This window comes from Danio aesculapii, chromosome 19, assembly GCF_903798145.1.
Source record: "Danio aesculapii chromosome 19, fDanAes4.1, whole genome shotgun sequence".
Classification (NCBI taxonomy): Eukaryota; Metazoa; Chordata; class Actinopteri; order Cypriniformes; family Danionidae; genus Danio; species Danio aesculapii.
In genome coordinates, this window is record NC_079453.1 from 12585700 (window position 1) to 12606256 (window position 20557).

Sequence of the window (20557 nt, forward strand, 5' to 3'; positions counted from 1 at the left end):
ACAAATCAATATGAAATTTGTCATTTATCTCAAAATACAACAAATAAATACAAATGAAACTTTTCTATTCCCATTCAAAAATATTTGGTTAAGCTCATGTGGTCTATTTTAACAAAGAAGACCACACAATCCTAACCAAATACTTCTGAATTGATGTAAAATATTATACACTCTTATAACAAATGAGTAGTAGAAGTATTAATATTTGTATTGGTTTGATTCAATTTTTTTTATTTCAAAATGATGGAATCTGATGTTTCGGAGTACTGCTTGAGTGTATCTAGAGTGTGCTTTTCAGACAGGATATCATGTTTTTATCTCTCCCAGAGGCACGATGAAGTAAACACACAAATGTATTTTGTCAGTTTGTTCATCTGTGTGTCTCCTCCTCCTTCCTGCTTGTCTTCTGCTTTGTCTCTAAAGAAAACACTTATTGACCACATGACAAGAAATGGGAGAAAATGCTTTAGACAGAGAGAGGGAGAGCAGCTGGAAGTAATGTCAATGAACCCATCGCTTTTTTATTTGTCTGCATGCCGATCAAGACAACGTAGGAATCACATTCACAAATAACAGTACTATGCAGTGGTGTTTCTTCAAAGACTGAATCACTGAGCAAGAATTCATTCAGACTGAAGGTAAGAGCGCAGACTACATTTCAACGTATGAAGTTGTTTCTGATTCTATATGAATTGTTATTGTTCGTACTGTCACTCTGCAATATGATTCAGGTTGTGATTTAAAAAAAAATAACTTTTATGTGAAGTTATATTATGTGTTTGTTTATATATGTTAATAACTTTTAGAATTGATTTATACTTATATATATAAATGCTTAAAGGGATAGTTTACCCCAAAATTACAATTCTGCCAATATTTACACCGTACACCGTGCTTGTTCAAACTACTTATTTAAAATAAGTTGAAACAACACAATTCTTATGTTTTATTAAGACAACTTAATTGTTTTATCTTCAAAAAGTTGACTTAATCAATTTGTGTTGGGACAACATTTTACACTGTAAAAAATGCTGGGTTCCACACAATCCATTCATGTTGTTTCAACGCAAATCGATTAAGTTTTTTAAAATAATTTTAACTTCTATAGTATTTGTGGCCATTACCCCCTAGCATTCTTTAAAATATCTTCTTGTTTTGTGTTGTTTTGTGAAGTAATTCATAAAAGTTTAGAACCGCTTGAGTGTGAGTTATTGGTGCGAAAATTGTGCGAAATGCCTCGTTAAATCATAATAGTTCCCTGTACAAAATGCTGGGTCCACGCAATCGATTTGTGGTGAGACAACATGAAGAGTTTAAGTTAGCTGATTAGTTTTTACAACTTTAAGTGGATTGAACTTAAAACAATCAAGTTGTCGTCAAAAAACCCTCAAAATTGTGTTGGTTCAGCTCATTTTAAATAAGTAGATTGATCAAACAGCAAAAATATTTTTTGAGTCTCTACTTATGATTGACTTCTATAGTTGTTTTGGCTTTTTCCCCCAACATTCTTCAGAATATCTTCTTGTTTTGTGTTCAACCAAAGAAAGAAATTCATAAAAGTTTAGCATCGCTTGAGTGCGAGATAATGCTGAGGAAATTGTGTGAACTGCCCCTTTAAATCATAATGGTTCACTGTAAAAATGCTGGGTCCACAAAATTGATTTATGTTGAGACAACACATAGAATTTAAGTTAACTTATTAGTTTTCACAAATTTAAGTGGAGTGAACATAAAACATTTAAGTTGTCAAAGCAAAACTCAAAAATTGTTTTGCTTCAACTCATTTTAAATAAGTAGTTTGAACAAGCTGCAAAAATATTTCATTCTCCACAACATTCTTTAGAATATCTTCTTGTTTTTATCAACCAAAGAAAGAAATTCATAAAAATTTAGAACCACTGGAGTTAGTCTTTACTTATTTAAGTGGATTGAACTTAAAACAACTAAGTTGTCACCAAAAAAACTCAAGAATTGTGTTTCAGCTTTTTTTTTAATTAGATTGAACAAACAGCAAAAATATTTTTTTGAGTCTCTACTTACCATTGACTTCTATAGTAGTTTTGGCCTTTTCCCCCAACATTCTTCAGAATATCTTCTTGTTTTTATCAACCAAAGAAAGAAATTCATAAAAGTTTAGAATCGCTTAAGTGTAAGGTAATTGGAAATTGTTTGAACTGTCCCTTCAAATCCTAATGGTTCACTGTAAAAATGCTGGGTCCACACAATCAATTTGTATTGAGACAACATGAAGAATTTAAGTTAACTTATTAGTTTTTACAAATTTAAGTGGATTGAACATAAAACAATTAAGTTGTCCCCCTAGAAAACAATTGTGTTGTTTCAGCTCATTTTAAATAAGCAGTTTGAACAAACTGTGAGTGTTTTACAGTCACTGCTTTGTGTTTAGCGTAAAAGGAGAAACACAACTGATTCTAATGCTGACAGCTGTTTTTTTTTCATGGATTATCAGCGGGTTTTACAATGTGTGATAAGGACACGCAGTTCTCTTTTTTGCGATAACATTTAGTGTGAGTAAATGTTAAATATAATCTCAATACTCTAAATACAAAGATGTTGTGACCTCACATTATTCAGTGGAGCAATTCATAATAACTTGCATTAGCTCCGCTTTTAAACCAGTTTTATATGCTGAAACCTTTTAGTTGCCAGACAACTCGTATTTAAACTATATATGGTGTAGCTTGGAATATGAGCATGCGATAACACATAAAGTATCACTCACAAAAAATAAAAGTGTACCAGAACGATGTGTTCATTTGGGGGTGGTAACACTTTTATTTTTGACCCACTGGTAATAGCCAAAACTTATTTTTCATTTCTACATTAGAGTTTGCAGTGTTTAAACTAAACATAAATCAATGTGTATTTCCAATAATAATAATAAAAAAAATTCTAAATTATAAAAGTTTGCATTGTTAGGCTACTTTTGAAACATTTGATCTGTAATGTAAATTAAAATGCATATATAGATAAAGGACAAAATATGCTTTCAGTGAACATTAACAAGGTCATAGGTAGCTGTATTTAAAATAAACAAGTTTAAGCCAGTAAATCTAGCACAAATCCTTCTGCTACTTTTGACCCACCCGTGTGTTACTTTTGTGTCTACTGACGAGGTCAAAAGTAAAAATGTGCAGTTTATGTTTAAGGTAAAACTATTTAAAAGTTGTTCTACATTTGTACAAAATACCGCTTGACATAGATCACAGTTATGATTTAGTAACCACAGCAAAAATATATTCCTTGTTGATTATTTAAATAACCTTATCATTGACTCTCCCTCATGTGTTTTTTTTTCTTTCTGTTGAACACAAAAGAAGATATTTTGAAGAATGCTTGTTGCTGGCACCCATTGGCATCCTTAGAATTGAAAAAATACAATGAAAGTCAATGAGTGGTAGACTGTAAAATAAATCTGGTTGCCTTAAATTTTTAAGCAGAATCAAATCAACCTTATGAGTCATTTGAACTTGTATTATATTAAACTGACTTAAAAGAACTTGCGTAACTCATAAAATTAAGTTGGAACAGGATTAACTTAGTTTAATAAGTTAGAAATAACTAAAAACATATGCTGTCATGATCTGCTGCGTAAAAAATATGCTGGATAATTGGCGGTTCATTCCGCTGTGACGACCCCAGATTAATAAATGGACTAAGCTGAAAAGAAAATGAATGAATGAATATGTTGTCATGACTCTAATCATATATATTTTTTACAGTGTAGATATTTCACTGCATTTTTTCGAAATATCTTATTTTGTGTTCAACAGAAGTAACTCAAATAGTTTCTGAACAAGTAAAGAGTGAGTAAATGATGAAGTTTAATTTTTAAATAAGTTAATTTTCTCATTAATACCAACATTAAGCATTAAGATTTAATAAGATCTATTACATTATTCTCTAAATTAGACGCAAGAGATTGCTTCTTAAGATGTGTGCAATCGATCTGTGCTATTTTAAAACACCCGTTTTCTTCCACTTCTGTATTTTGTTGAAGGTGAAAGGTTCAGAGATTTTTTTCCCCTTTTTTCCAGACAGATCTTTTGAAACAGACTCTGAGTAAGAGCTGGGTAGCTGTCATGTGAGGGCTAGATTAAACTATATAAATATTTAATCCTACTGTACTATATTTAAATGAAAATGTTAACCACCCTATAAATACACAAAGAAACGTTGTTGGGTGCATAAGAGGAAAAACTTGAGATATGAGATATGATTATATTCTTGCTCTCATATTTGCTCACTTCCTGTCTGGTAATTCTTGTTAAGTATTTGCACATACTTTGCACACAATATTACGGTGGCCGGGAGAGCGTAATGAACAACTTAAGAAAACACATGCATAGAAAAAAACAGCAAATTAAGAAAGTTAACGGTTTACCAGCACGTGTACTGCAGATACTGACAATGCAAACACAAATAGAAAAATGTGCTGCGAATAGCATGGACCACAATCAAAATATATTGTAGGAGATGAACTAAAAATGTGACCAACCTGGCTAGGATTTGCTTATTGTGCAGGGACTATTGCTCAGTGAAGTTGTAGGTGATTTGAAGGTGAGTTTTTTGTTTATTTTAACACCCTGATTAAACAATTCCTTTGTCTTTTGCATGTTATTAGCCTAAATAAACTGATGATTAACTGTGTCGTTATTAGATAACTAAACTGACTTACTATCCTCAACTAAATATGAGTTCAACATTAATGAAAATAAGTTCACAATGATCATTGTTAAATTCTAATAAATTGCAGATAAGAAAAATAATTTTAAAAATAGTCAGGCCCTTTTAGTAGGCTAATGATGGAAAAGACAACATGATACACTACCTGACAAAAGTCTTGTCCAGTTGTAAGAGCGACAAATAATAACTTGACATCTAGTTGATCAATTGGAAAAATGAGAGATTTTTCCGATGAATCATGTGTTGAACTGCATCTTCACAAATAATGCAGAAGACCTATTGGAAACTGCATAGACTCAAGATTCTCACAGAAACAGTCAAGTTTGGTGAAGAAAAAAATCATGGTTTGGGGTTACATTCAGTATTACGGGCATGTGAGAGATCTGCAGAGTGAATGTTAACATTAACAGCCTGAGGTATCAAGACATTTGTGCTGCTCATTACATTACAAACCACAGGAGAGGGCAAATTCTTCAGCAGGATAGCGCTACTTCTCATACCTCAGCCTCCACATCAAAGTTCCTGAAAGCAAAGAAGGTCAAAGTGCTCTAGGATTGGCCAGCCCAGTCACCAGACATAAACATTATTGAGCATGTCTGGGGTAAGATGAAGGAAAAGGCATTGAAGATGAATCCACAGAATCTTGATGAACTCTGGGAGTCCTGCAAGAATGCTTTCTTTGCCATTCCAGATGACCATCAAATGATCAATAGAAGTCAAGTTATCATTTGTTGTTGCTAATACGTTTTGTTATTTGTGTTTACATTGTGAGGATTTGCATGTGTGCTGTCAAACCGATGAAGAGGTTTTCTTAATTTGTTGGTGTTTCCATTGCAGTGCGTATAATATAGTCATACTATTTATGCAATTATATTCATTTTTGTGTGACGTAATTTGAACTGGAACATGAAGCGAGTGCGGGACATAAAATCGCCCCTCCCCTTTTTCTAAAAACAGCCAATAGCATTGCTTTTTTTAATCGCAGCTCTGCCAATGAGAGACATGAAACTGAAGTGCACATAGCAATAAGCTGTGTCCGAAATCGCCAACTAGTCGAGTAGGTACTACATTTGAGTCTACTACATGACTACCTAGATTAGTATGTTCTATATCACACGAATGTGACTAGTAGGAACAGAATTCGGACATACTACATCTGCTATTTGTCATTATTACATGGTCTACCTGCGACCGTTAAGTTGATTCACTCCCATTTATGAATTCTTTCATGTGGCATCATGGGATAGTATAGTGTCCATCGGATGCACACTACAGAAATCTTGGCGGAAGTAGTAGGTCACTTCTCGTCTAATGTTTTTTGGACACAATATATTCTGACTGCTCACATGCCGATTTTCACATACAGTATCCCTGTGCAATCTCAAATGCAGCCAAAGTGTTTTGAAGGGGCAGGACAAGTCAGATACCAGAGAGCATTTGATTGGTCACAAGATTTGATGAAAAACTGAAGTATGAGTTGACATCAAAAAATTGTGGATCCATTTAGGTGGAAGTGACAGATTGCAAGCTTTGGATTTTTATAACTTCTTAATGTGGATTTTGCCAATGTTTTGGAGCACACTTGTCTATAGATATTCTTAAGAATAACACACTTATACTGACATCTATAACACTTTATTTTCAAAATTTTAACACTTCATTTTTTATTTATCTCTTAGAATGGCCTTCAATACAACTCTTCACACGCACTCCCACTCTGATGTATCAATCCACCCTGAGAAATCAACACTGGACATCGATGCCATTATGGAAAATATTACCATTGTCCTATACACCATTACCATCATCTTTGGCATCAGCGGGAACTCTGTGGTCATCTGGGTGGCAGGTTTTCGCCTTAAACCCAACGTCAGTAACGTTTGGTTGGTCAATCTCGCAGTAGCAGATCTGATCTTCTGCTTCACCCGAATCATTTCACTCATCAAAAACCTCTTCTTTGACTACTGGCCTTTTGGAATCTTTCTCTGCAAGTTCAATGGTTTCTTTAAGTACGCCAACATGTTCTGCAGTGTTTTTCTTCTGGCTGTCATCAGTGTGGATCGAACGCTCTGCGTCTGGTGTCCGGTGTTCACCAGGAAACGACGGACAATATGTGCTGCTCGTGTTGTCAGTGTGGGAGTTTGGATCGTGGCTGTGATCTTTAGTTCTCCATACTTTGTTTACCGGCAGGTCTACCTTGGTGACAAAAACTTGAGCAAGTGCTCCCTGGAGGTCAGAACAACTTAGCATTTCTGTTTGAATTTATAGTTGATGTCTAAAATTGAGCAATTAGTTACATATGAAGTTTTATCTGCATTCAGTACTTACAGAATAATTTAACGTGCCCTTGAATTCTAGTAATCAGATTTCTGATACCCAAAACAGGGACATTTTCCACTTACACTTTTTGACCAGTGGTCAAAATATCATTTGTGATGACACCGAAAAAATGATGTCTGCAAAATTGTTGCAATCAATTTATGTGTTGAATTTAAACACAAATTAAATTTAGTAATGTTCAAATTCAGCCCAAATAAATTGTTTACAACCACTTAATTAAAAAATAAATTTAGTAAATCCAAGGAATCATCTTTAAATCATTTTTTTCAGTGATAGGAGTTTGAAAAATGCAGACATGTTGTACATTTTTAATTGTTAATGAAAAACAGCTCCATATGAGGAACCTAAAATTTTGACTGCCTGGAAAACATATGTGATCTGTCAAATCTTGTTTAGTAAAAATGGTAAATTTCAGTTGGGAACACATTTACACTCAGAAGTTTTTTTTTTTTTTTTTGCTCGTTCAAATAACTTGTTTAAAATGAGCTGAAACAACACAATTCTTGATATTTCATTGGGACAACTTAGTTTTTTATGTTCAGTCCACATAAATTAGTTAAAAGTGTTAAGTTAACTTAATCGATTTGCGTTGGGACAACATGAATGAATTGTGTTGAACCCTGCATTTTTTCAGTGTAGGACAAAAATGATCTAATTAGCGAACATTAACCTCATTAATTATTAAAAGTAAATTCTGAGTGACTGATGTTGGTTTGGCTCAGTCACAGTTGTGTCGTTAATATTTTTTGGTATTACTGCTAGTTATTTTATTTTCAAGATCCAAGGTAAAATATTTGTTTGTGCTTTTAACATGGCAATAAATGTGACAAAATGCTACTCAAACATTCAAACATATGCTGGTAACCAGTGGTGTAGTCCTAAAATAAATGTGGTGTACTATTACCGACCCAACCCAAATTTTAAATGAAAGTAGGCAAAGAAACCACAAGAGTCAATGTTTTTTTTATTAATTAGCTATATTTATATATATATATATATATATATATATATATATATATATATATATATATATATATATATATATATATATATATATATATATATATATATATTTACATACAGTTAAAGTCAGAATTATTAGCCCCCCCCCCTTTTAATTTTTTTTTCTGTTTTAAATATTTCCCAAATTATGCTAATCAGTATGTCTGATAATATTATTTCTTCTGTGGAAAGTCTTGTTTGTTTTATTTTGGATAGTATAAAAGCAGTTTTTACTTTTTTAAAAACCAATTTAAGGTCAAAATTTTTAGCCCCTTTATATGTTATTTTCAATAGTCTACTGAACAAACCATCGATAAACAATAACTTCCCCGATTACCCTAGCCTGACTAGTTAACCTAATTAACCTAGTTAAGCCTTTAAATGTCACTTTAAGCTGTATAGAAGTGTTTTGAAAAATATCCAGTCAAATATGATTTACTGTCATCATGGCAAAGATAAAATAAATCAGTTATTAGAAATGAGTTATTAAAAGTATTAAGTATTAGAAATGTGTTGAAAAAAAAATCACCTCTCCATTAAACAGAATTGGGAAAAAACAAATACTATAGAAGTTAATGGTTACAGGTTTCCAGCTTTCTTCAAAATATCTTCTTTTGTGTTCAACAGAATAAGAAAAGACAAACCGGTTTGGAACAAGTAAAAGTTGAGTAAATGATGACAATTTTCATTTTTGGGTGAGCTTTACATTTAAAAAGGAAAAATATTTAAACAAATTGGTTCATTTTAAAGGGAGATGCTAATAGTCTAATCCTACTCAATGATTTATGCTTAGCCAATAGTAGTTATAATGTTGTAAATTAAAAAAAAAAAAAATGAGGAATAAAAAAGCAAAGCACACTTCAAAAACTCAAATAAGTTACAGTGTGTAGCTTGTTTAATCAATTTAATATTACTTTTGGGGTAAACAAAGAAAAATGTGTAATAATATTTTTTTTAATAAGTTACAACACATTTTAAAATTAATTGATACGTTTACTGAGTAGTTCTGTCAGTGTTTAATCCTGTGCATGAATGTATGATAGATAAATGCCACATGCACTGTGATGCGTTTTATATTCATAGTTAATTTTGAAATAAACATAGCAAAATATTTGTTAGGAGTTACATTTTCGCTTGAGGAAACCAGCTGAGCTGATGAAGGGAGCGCCGAGGAAGCAGTAGATGGGGAAACCCGAATGCTCCTCCATGACATTGGGGTACAAGTGATAAGTGTTTCTGTAGTAAAGAACTGCAAATACATATACAGATATTATAACAATCTATCGATAAACACATCTTCTGCATTCGCTCTGCATGGCTGTGGTTTACTGATTAAATGAAAAACGAGTTGAAAACGGAGCAGCGGAAGTCTGCTGCCGTTTTCATATAAAATTTAAAGGGGACTCGGCCAATAATTTATTAGAGTACAGTTCATGATCTAATCGCAAAACTTTTAGGGGGGCTGAATAGAAATATAGGGGTGCTAAAGCAACACCCATGCTGTTTTACCTCAATGTACCTAAAATTATCTCACAGCTGATGCGATCGTCAGGGGACGAGGAATGGCGCAAGTTATACAAAAATGCACCAATTGCAACAAATTAAGATGCAAGTTAAAAAAACATTTGGTATACAGTTAATGGGGTAACATTCAACACTGAATAAAGCACTTAAACAGTACCTGAGGTGTTCATTGTCATTCAGCCATGACATCGCAGAAATCGTAGAAACACTAATTCATCGACTCGCCTTTGGGGGCTGGCTCCAGGAAATCCAAATGATTTCTGACTGCAATGCTAAATTGGCCATTTTTACAGCTGCTAAAAACATGTTTACAGCCTGGTAAAAAAGATAGCTTTGGTTCATATAGCTAATATTACCCTTCATGACAACTGTGTGGGGGTGTTTTTTTAATAACTCTTCCATTTTGATTTTATTTAAATTAATTAAGTCTGCATAATTAAGGGCATGGTCACTTGAGTGACAGCGAAGTCTTGCTGCTCGCTGTCTCGTCACCTCAGCTGATTCCGGCTGATTAGCCACTGAACTCGGCATAAACATGGTATTTTTGTTTTGTTTAATGTTTTTTTTACACAGTCAACTGCCTTTTGGAATTATTTCCTGCTTAGCTGTAGGCTATAAAACAGTCATCTGAAACGTCACCATACAGTGTTATGCATGGATTTCATAAATAGCCATGCACAGACTACTAACACAGACTATATTAAAGTATTTGTAAGTAATTCGCGTTTTCCCCACTGTAGAAATAAACGTCATAAGAACAATGCTTTAAAAGACTAAACACTTTATTAACATAGTATACAACCAAGCACATGTGGTCAGAACACAAAGGAGTCGCAGGTAATGAAGTATTACGTTCTCCCAAAAAAAAATCTGTCAAAGCAAAATGCCAGCATGCGCCTGTAGCTCCGCTTATGCTCCGCCTCTTTGCCCTTGTTTGGTATCCCACAGTCAGTGCAATGATAAGCTAACAAAATGGCGACGGTTGGCCGCACCTACTTGTAGCTTTTTTTGCATTGTTCAGAAACCTATGGGTGACGTCACGGATACTATGTCCATATCTTTTACAGTCTATGCTTAGCTTAAGACTTCCCTATTAGTAAAATAAAAGTCAGCATACTTAAGCTAAAGACATGTCCTGCTGTTTAAGAGAACTCAATGCGAATACAAAATGTTTTATGACTATGGTCCTGAAGATATGCATATAAGAATGTTCTCTTGCCATGTTTCTTAAATATCTGTAAACATATTATGGTATGTTTATGCTTAAGAAGAGCCAAAACCTTGCACCTTTAACTTAAGACTTCCCTATTTCTTAGTAAGATAAAAGTCAGCAAACTTAAGCTAAATACATGTACTGCTCTTTAAGAGAACTCTTAATGGTAAGAGTAAATGTTTTATGAAAATGTCCCAGAAGATGCATATGCATGTTTTATAATTGAGCCCTTTTTACTTTGCGCAGGTGAAAGAATCGTCAAAGGGCGACAATTCGGCAAAGAACGCCCTGTACAGCATTCGCTTCTTGTGTGGATTCCTGTTGCCTTTCCTGGTCATCCTGTGCTGCTACGTTCTAGCTGCTATTGGGATACGCAGAGCAAGGTTTTCTGGCAAATCGAAGCCCCTGCGGATTCTCGCTGCATTAGTGGTCGCCTTTTTCCTGTGCTGGGCCCCATACCACTGCCTGCTGCTCGCCAAGATGGTGGACAAGAAAAGCCAAGTAGTCAAAGTGGGCCTGCCTATTGCTAAGGGCATTGCGTATTTCAACAGCTGTGTCAACCCGCTGCTCTATTTCTGCATGGGACTCAATCTTCGGCAAAACTTTAGGCAAAGCATATCAGGGATTTATCGCCGAGCGCTTATGGAAGAAGTGCCCACTGTACAGTCTCAGGAAGGCACCAGGGATGAAAGCTGTAATTCCCTTTCGAAGTCTACAGGACTTAATCGAGGTCGACCTAGGCGGTTGGCTAAAGTTTAAAAGAGTTTTATTGTAATCTTACTTTTGTTATTTAGCAGTGACAGTCAGCTGGAAAATTGTACAGGGAAGACTGATCAAATCAATGTGAAAGAGTTATTTTATCTGACATTTAAGCATTAAGACTATCAACCCAGGCTCATTCTGAAAATATACCTCCTATATACATTTCTGGACACCACGAAATGCGTCCCAGGAGCTAAGTTTTTTTGCAGTTCTTGTTTTTGCGAATCCATAAGAGGACACTGTCTACGCTTTTTGAGATCTCAAATTTCTTTCGCAAGTGCCATTCACGCCTGTTGTTCTTGCGTAAAACCACCAGAGGCCGCTGTTGAGTGACTGTTTGACTGACTGAATGACTGACTGACTGAAAGATTAACTGACCCATCGATCTCCTTCCCTAAACTCAACCAATTTTATTGATTAACCCGCTCACCCACTTTCCTAAACCCAACCAAAAATTTTCAAAAGCAATCCAGAGAAAGAACCACGTTTTCAGATTTGACCACATTCTCACTCTGTTATGTACTTGTTTATTTTATTTTTTTGTTTTTGTCTTACCTGCTTTCTGAAACCGTTCTTCACCAAACTTGAACCCTGTCATCATGGTCAACTCCTCTTACAGCAGGAAAGCTGTTCATACGGAGGTAAGCGGTCAGCTGTAAGCACGAAAAGGAGCGCCGTCATACCGCCCCATAGCATTCTTTAAAAAATGAAATGCAGCCATATGGACCTATCGCTACTTAATTCGCGATCTCCAGAGATGTATATAGGGCTACGTTTCCAGAATGAGCCTATATTGAAGACTATCTATACCTGATTCTGTACATATACCTGGATGAAGAACTTTATCATGAAAAAACATGGAATATTCACCCAGATTCTGTCATAATTTACTCTCCCTTAACTTGTGTAAAACCTGTTTGACTTTTTTTTTGTCTGTTGAACAAAAAGGAAGATATTTTTTGAAGAAATCTTGCAACCTGATACTGTTGACTTCCATAGTATTTGTTTTTTTCTTGCTATGGAAGTCAATACTGGATTTTCGGCTTTCTTTAAAATATCTCCTTTAATTTACAACTGGTAAAAGAAAGATGTAAAGCTAAGGAACTACTTGAGGAAGTAAATAGTAAGTAAATTGTTATTTTTGCGTGAACTACCCCTTTAAAAAACATAAATAATAACCTTGTACTGTATATATAGAGAGTCATTTTGATAAATGTGATTTCTTTTTCATAATTCGCACATGAGGTCAAAAACAGTTTACAAAGCCTGTTTCTATGATACTAAAGCGAGCAACTGTGTATTTCTTCACAGCAAACCAATAAACTGTGGTCAGGTTTCCTGAAAAAAAAAAGTCTCTGTAGATTAATACACTTCTTCCACTTCAAGAACCACAGACTTTTGTTCCTCTTTTCTGATAAAGACATCCTAAAACTTCTTATCTTATGCCAGTAAATACATTTCAATACCCACTAACTTTATTTCAGCACAATGCTTTATTTATCAAGAATCACCACAGTGGAATGAACCATCAATTATACTGGCATATTTTTTATGCAAGATGCCCTTCAAGCCTCAATTTTATTAATTATATTTAAAAATTTTATGTTTTTTATTCGATTAATTATGGTTTCTTGGATATTCACTAATTTATTTACACCTAAATGAAGCAAATCAACACAAAGCACAGAATGCTTGAGTGGTTATCACTGACAATGACTGATTGTCTGAAAGTGAAACTTTACTGGGAGCGTTTGCCCATAACTCAGTATTTCCAAACATATCTAACACAATTTTTAATTGTTCATGTATTTACTAACATGAATATGAACAATACTTATACAGCATTCATAAATCATCATAATTCAACATTTAACATTGGTTAATGCATTGTGAGTTAACATGACCTAACAATGAACAACTGTATTTTCATTAACTAACATTAACAAATAATGTAATGAATGTGTTGTTCATTGTTTGTTCATGTTAGTAAACGCATTAATTAACATTACCTAATACAGCCTTATTGTAAAGTGTTACGCACAAAATAATCACCATTAGGATTCATGCGTAGTGTTTTGTGCATGTCTGGGCAAGTCAGCCAGTCAGTCAGATAAAATCTCCATAATAACACTACATGTAATGTCAAGGAACGAGACACTAGATCAGTTGATTGCTGTAATCTCTCTCTCTCTCTCTCTCTCTCTCTCTCTCTCTCTCTCTCTCTCTCTCTCTCTCTCTCTCTCTCTCTCCAGTTTACAGCAAAGAATCCTGCATTTCTTATGGTTTGCAGTTCTACTAGTGTAGATGATAAGGTTTTCATATTATCAGTCAGATCCTCTCTGAAAGATGCCCATGAACACACTATGAATAAAGAGTCAAAATAGGGCTTTCACAGGCATGCAATTCACTACCTGACAGAAGTCTTGTTGCCTATCCAAGTTTTAGGAACAACAAATAATAACTTGACGTCTAGTTGATCATTTGGTATCAGAAGTGGCTTATATGAAAGGCAAAGGCCTCTAGATTACGCTTATTTTAATCAAATGAAATATGATCATGCCTTGATTTTTTACTATTTATTTAGGACAGCAAGGTCTGACTTTGCTTAGAAAAGTCATGGTGCAGTGGAAAAAGAATTAATATTGTGGATGACTCCTATGAGCTTGGATGACTGCATCCATACATCTCTGCAATGACTGAAATAACTTATTAATAAAGTCATCTGGAATGGCAAAGAAAGTGTCCTTTCAGGACTCCTAGAGTTCATCAAGATTCTTTGGATTCATCTTCAATGCCTCCTCAACAATGTTCAAGTCTGGTGACTGGGCAGGCCAATCCTGGAGCACCTTGATCTTTTTTACATTCAGGAATTTTGATGTGGAGGCTAAAGTATAAGAAGGAGCGCTATCCTGCTGAAGAATTTGCCCTCTCATCTGGTTTGTAATGTAATGGGCAGCACAAATGTCTTGATACCTCAGGCTGTTAATGTTAACATCCACTCTGCAGACCTCTCGCAATAGTGTTTTCATTAAATGTAACCTCAAACCATGACTTTTCCTTCACCAAACTTGATTGATATCTGTGAGAATCTTGGGTCCATGCAGGTCCCAATAGGTCTGCTGCTGTAATTGTGATGATTGGGATGCAGTTCAACAGATGATTCATCAGAAAATCCACCTTCTGGCACTTTTCCAAATGATCAACTAGAAGTCAAGTTATTATTTGCTGCTCTTAAAACTGGGATCGACGACAAGACTTTTGTCAGGTAGTGTAGATAAAAGGATTATTTTTGCCACCCCAAAAGAGCTTTCAGTGAACAGGACATTTTAATAAATAAATAAATAAATAAATAAATAAATAATTCTGAATTGGAAAGGTCCCATTCATGTTACAGTTTCTATATAACCATTGATGCCAATAAAGGATCTTCATTTTGAAAATTGAAACTTTCTATTCGATGGCAACTTCTGTTTATTCATAAAATGGCAAAACCACTATAATGAGGTCAGCCAGCTTATAGAGTTAAGGCTGAGCAGCAGAAATGCTTCCTCATTGTCAATGACCTTAATGAAATTTTCCCTCTGTTTATTCACACTCAAGTGGTTCTAAACGTTTATGAATTTCTTTAATCTGTTAACCACAAAACGAGTTATTCTGAAGAATTTTGAGAAATTAAGCAATCCCTGACATCTATAAACAAAAAATGAAAGTCAATGGCTGTTTCACCCCCAACATTCTTCAGTATATCTTCTTTACATCTATAACAGAAAAAAAAAAGAAACTCAAACAGGTTTGAAACAAGTGGAGGATGATGAGGGGGATAAAGATAATATAACATAAACACATAATTTGGACCTTGCATGTAGATTGCAGAAATGAAAGTGTCTGTGAGTTACATCTGTCTAAAGAAAAGCTAAATCCAGATTAAAAGTAGGAAGTCTTAATTTCCATTGCCATTTTCTTCTGAAACTCCTATGTCTGTTTTAATCTCTGACCCTGATATGTTGACATCTAGCTGTACCAGAAACATGTCTCTCTGCCATTGTTTTGTGGTGTGGCAGGTTGACAGCAGTGGTTCTCAGCTGGTTGGGCTGTGGTGCTAAAAATGGGTTGTGGGTTTGTTTGGCAATTGAACACATAGAAAAACAATGCTAAATATGACTACATTCACACAGTAGTAACTAGTACAGAAGACATACTAATGTGTTCACACACTTTTTTTGTTTATTTACAGAGCTGCTACAATCAGGGGCTGTATTTTCTGTATTTCAGCAGTCTGATACAAAAAAACTAACATAAATTAGAACATTAAAAATTTCAAAAATGCAAATCAATTTGATGTCAGCTGACTAACTTAAAGTGTGTCAAAAATCGATTACAGGGCTGTCTTTTGACACCAATGTTAGATGTCAATTTGATGTCATTTAGACCAGTGGTTCTCAAACTTTTAAGCCAGCGACCCCCAATGTAAGATCGTCAAGAACTCGCGACCCCCCACTACCAAAGCATATACAAACAATAAAAATAACTTTTTTTTAAGCTGTTCACAATATTTTAACTATATTTACTATACATTACATGGCTCAAAATTAACATTTTTCTTGGTAGCACTGGTGCTCCTAATATTAAAAATGTAGGCGCACCAGCCAAAATTTAGTCGCACCCATCAATTATGAGCACCGTTACTACAAGTTTTATAAACAGATTTATTGCATTTGAAATCAACACTAATTAAAACTAACAAGAAAAAAATATATATGCATGAGTGAGGAAAATATGTCTCAATGAAATCCCGTTATCACAAGAAAATACATTTTTATAATATAATTGAGTGCTTAAAAGATACACGGACCACTCACCGGCCCTGCATGCACTGCTTGACATGAATGAATCTGTTAACGATGCTTTTGACATATACCTTATTATTTGCTGTCATTTTAATAGCAATACCGCTCTTTTTATGAGCTGCAATATTAGTGTAATCTTAGTCAGTGCAAGCCCTTTTGCGATGGTGTACGTAGTGTTAAATTTTACATATATCTGCTACTTGCACTGCTGACAGCATCTGGCGATTAAATGAAGGATTAAACCGAACCTCTTGGGCTTAAAATAGATGTGGCAAACAGTTACCTGAAAATTCCGTCCCACAGACTTTACAGTGAATGCTTTAGTTATTTTCATAGTGGACTTGAAACCAATGGAAGTCTTTTATCCACTCTTCGAAAAGTGTAGATGGTGGATTAACCTTCACAACATGATCAGTAATCAGATGTGGCAATATTTGTAGCTTTAGGTGGTTTCTAAAACTAAATCTGTCAGTGTTGTTTTCATTCTCATCTTCAGTCCTTTATATTTTTGCGGTTGTCACTCTGAGTTGACTGAGTGATTGACAGCTGATTTTAAGCAGTGGGCCAATAAGAAGAGCGCAAATGCGGGGCAAGTGTTGTGGGCTTTGTTTCCTGCAGCAAGTTGACATGACAACTGTTTTAAACTGTTCCTGAGCGCTGCGTATATTATGCATTCATAATATGCAAAGATGCATTCTGCCTGAATGTGTCCTAAATACTTTATAAATTCATCCTGATATTTCTCACGTTTCCTACTTTTGTCTGATGGGGTCTTGCTCTTATGCTTATTCAAAGTAGACGGTTCCGGTTTACACATCCAGATGCGTGCTGTATTAATACCTAGTGAGTTATTCACTGCACAGTTATGATGTTCCATTCACTTTTTAAAAATATTAATCAATAATATCTTTTAAAAAATGTAAAAAATATTAGCTTTCACTTGTAATACTGAAAAATATATATTATAATCACTGAAAATTACACAATTTTTAAATCATTCTCACGACCCCTTGAAATTATTCTGCGACCCCCGCAGGGGTCGCGACCCCCAGTTTGAGAACCACTGATTAAGACCATGGGTTCTGAAGCCCGCAATCGCCAAAATAACAATGCCAGTGACTCACAACCCCCAATATCCTTGAGGTGGTCTTAAATATATAAACCTTGCACATAACGCCACACACATACCAAATAGGCCCAAGTCTATTCATAATTTAATTTTTAAGAACGCCGCTTGGTTGACTATCCTCCATGTTCAGTTGTGACTTGTATTTATTTTGATTTATGTGAGTGCCATAAAGGTGAAAGAAAGTTTAACCTGGTGCCATAAAATCAATGTGTTGTGTCTTTAATATAACATAATCACCCCAGGAGTCGCAAATAAATCGAAAGGCTGATGGCATTTTATTTGATTGTCGTTTATTTAATGTAATTATTAACCACTATTTTTACCATATTATGGATAAAATATGGTAATCGTAATAGTTTATTAAAATGAATTCCCCCCCCCCCCATCATTGTCCCGCGACCCCCACTTGGAATTGAGGCTTTCAGATGAATGAACTTCTTTAGAATAATTTTTCTGCCGTGACTTTCAACCCAGGCTCGTTCTGAAAATGTACCATTATATACATTTCTGGATAGTGCCAAATATGTCCCAGGAGCTACGTTTTTGTTTTTGCAAATCCACCAGAGGCTGATGTGTACGATTTTTTTAGATCTCAAATTTCTCTCTGAGTGCCATTCGGGCCTGCTGTTCTCACGCAAATCCACCAGAGGCTGCTGTCGACTGACTGACTGACTGACCGACTCACTCAACTGACCCACCCTACTTCTTCCCTGAACCTAACCGATTGTGTTTTCAAAAGCACCGATTGACTGGTCCACTCACTTCCCTTAACCCAACCAACAGTTTTAAAAAGCAATCCAGAAAAAAGAAACACCCTAGTCTGATAATTACCATGTTTTCAGAATTTACCATATTCTCACCTTGTTGTTTACTTGTTTATTTTATTTTTTGGCTTCTGTTTTTGTCTTAGCTGCCTTCTGGAATTGTTCTTCGCCAGACTCAAACCCCATCATGGTTAAATCCTCTCTGTGCCAACATACATGTCGAGCTACTGGACAAACTGGTAAAAGCAGGAAAGCCGTCCATAAGCGGTCAGCTGGTAAGCGTGAAAAGGAATGGCGTCATACTGCCCTAGTAGTGTATGTTTTAAAGACAAAATGCAGCCGTAAGTACTTCTGGCTACATAAAGTTTTATAAACTAATTTTGAGAGGAGCATGTGATATGATTGATCGTGGCTGGCATCACATTAATAATCATTGCTAGTCCAATCAGATATCATTGCTAGACCAATCAGATTAATTCTAGCTTCCAATAAATAAGCCTATTTTCTAATCCTACCTTCCTTATCTACGTTTTTTGAAGAAAACCCCCTATCCACCCAATCTCCCCCTTTCCTTCTTTACTGGGGGAGCTCTCGAGACCTACCTGATCTCGAACCCTGCATGCCAAATCTACAAATTTATATCAGGCCAGTGCCGTGCACAGACTCTTAAATGGGCAGGTGCTCGTTCATGCTACGTGGGGGGATGTGACGGTTGCAGAAATCACGCTAAGGGGATTAGCTCTTTTTCTGGGGTATTTTGTGTCCCCAGAATGTGTCTGTAAAGTTTCAGCTCAAAACAACCATCAGAGTATTTGTTATAGCTGTCTGAAGTGTCTGTATTATAGCCGGTAAAACCTGGTTGCTGTTTTTTTGTACTGGGCCTTGAAAGATAGTCCTCCTCGCCCACCGTTCCCACGTGCCTGTCAGCAACATGCCTCAATCGCTGCCCTCGGTTGCCTCAGGAAGCAGATCTCACGTCGCGTTTGTGAGAAATACTACAGTAAGAACTTTACCAATGAGTATGTGATGCATTTTTGTGAGTTGCAACCATGAGTCACACACAATGTCGTTACAGGGTGTGTGTGTGCGTGTCCTCACTGTGTGTGCGCGTGAACTTTGTAACGACATTGTGTGTGACTGCGCGTTTAGCTTCGCACTCTGTTTGCACGCATATGTGACAGGATACAGGTTAATCTCCACTGCTGTATGGATATCTGTTATGTTAATGTAGAAAATAAACCTGATTTAACGTCCACAAACCGGGATTGAAGCATCTTCCTTTATAATTGTTCTAACACGCGGCTGTGCTGATGAAGTAAATCTGAAGTAAATCTTTGTAATTCATTACACACGTGCACTGTTTTAAAACATGTTAAACATGTGAAACTCACTCTTGATCACATTTGATGATGATTGATGATCTTAGCGAACTGAACAGACCTTTTATTCCCGGTTGCTTTGCGCACGTCTGGTCTTGTTGATATGATTATACACGTGACAACCGAGACATGTTAATACGCACAGCTGTCAATCAATTCGGTGGGCGGGGGGACCGCACTCCTATGTCAAGTTGCAGTCGGTCTGAAAACCGCTCCAATTGGTCCAACGTTTTTTATGTTGTTAAATTTGAAAAAAAAAAAAGGACTGGGTGTGTTTATATCACCACAATATGACTGTCTATACACTATATCTACACACATGTCTGTCCAAACAGCTTTAAAAGTAGATTTTTCACCATAGGTGCCCTTTAAATTATGAAACTGTTCTTCACACTATGTTAAAGGGTTCTTTGAAGAACTTTTTTCCAAAAGTTCTTTGAGGAACCAAAAAAATTAAGATCCTACATTCTACATTATCTCACAAAAAGATGCAACAACACATATTCAGACACTACTTTCATTCTTATTTGAGCTAGTTGCTTAGCACCAGCCAATTACCAGCTGAAACCAGCTCACACCAGCAGACATGCTTCAAAATGTGTCTGGTTTTACAAGAGATCTGCAGGATGGTAGCTCTATAGGAACAGAGTTGAAAATTCATGTTTAGATGCTGATGTTAGCAACAGTTTTTTTTCCCCCATTTTAAATGCTTAGCGGACTGATATAAAAACACGACACATCATACTCTGAACTCTTGTGGTCTTCCTAAAAATCCCAAACACTGACAGTGATCAAATGCTGCTATAACCATGTTGTCAGATAACACCGGGTGTGTGAGAAACCATTAGTCTTCAAAACCATGAACAAAGTAGGCAATGTGTACGAAAATA

At 35.5% G+C, this 20557-nt stretch overlaps 1 protein-coding gene across 1 annotated transcript; it reads left to right on the forward strand.

Annotated features, from left to right (window-relative positions):
* The first annotated feature begins 446 nt into the window (after window positions 1-446).
* Window positions 447-12959, forward strand: si:ch211-171h4.6 (C3a anaphylatoxin chemotactic receptor). Its single transcript, XM_056479899.1, has 3 exons — window positions 447-638; window positions 6387-6939; window positions 11033-12959. The coding sequence occupies exons 2-3, from the start codon at window positions 6388-6390 to the stop codon at window positions 11543-11545; spliced, it is 1065 nt and encodes a 354-aa protein (XP_056335874.1). The 5' UTR covers window positions 447-638; window position 6387; the 3' UTR covers window positions 11546-12959.
* Window positions 12960-20557: the final 7598 nt, after the last annotated feature.

Excerpts from the sequence above, each read along its gene's own strand:
- si:ch211-171h4.6 (XM_056479899.1), top strand. The coding sequence starts at position 6,388 with ATGGCCTTCAATACAACTCTTCACACGCACTCCCACTCTGATGTATCA. Across the intron at positions 6,940-11,032 it reads TGAGCAAGTGCTCCCTGGAG|GTGAAAGAATCGTCAAAGGG; the intron begins GTCAGAACAACT and ends TACTTTGCGCAG.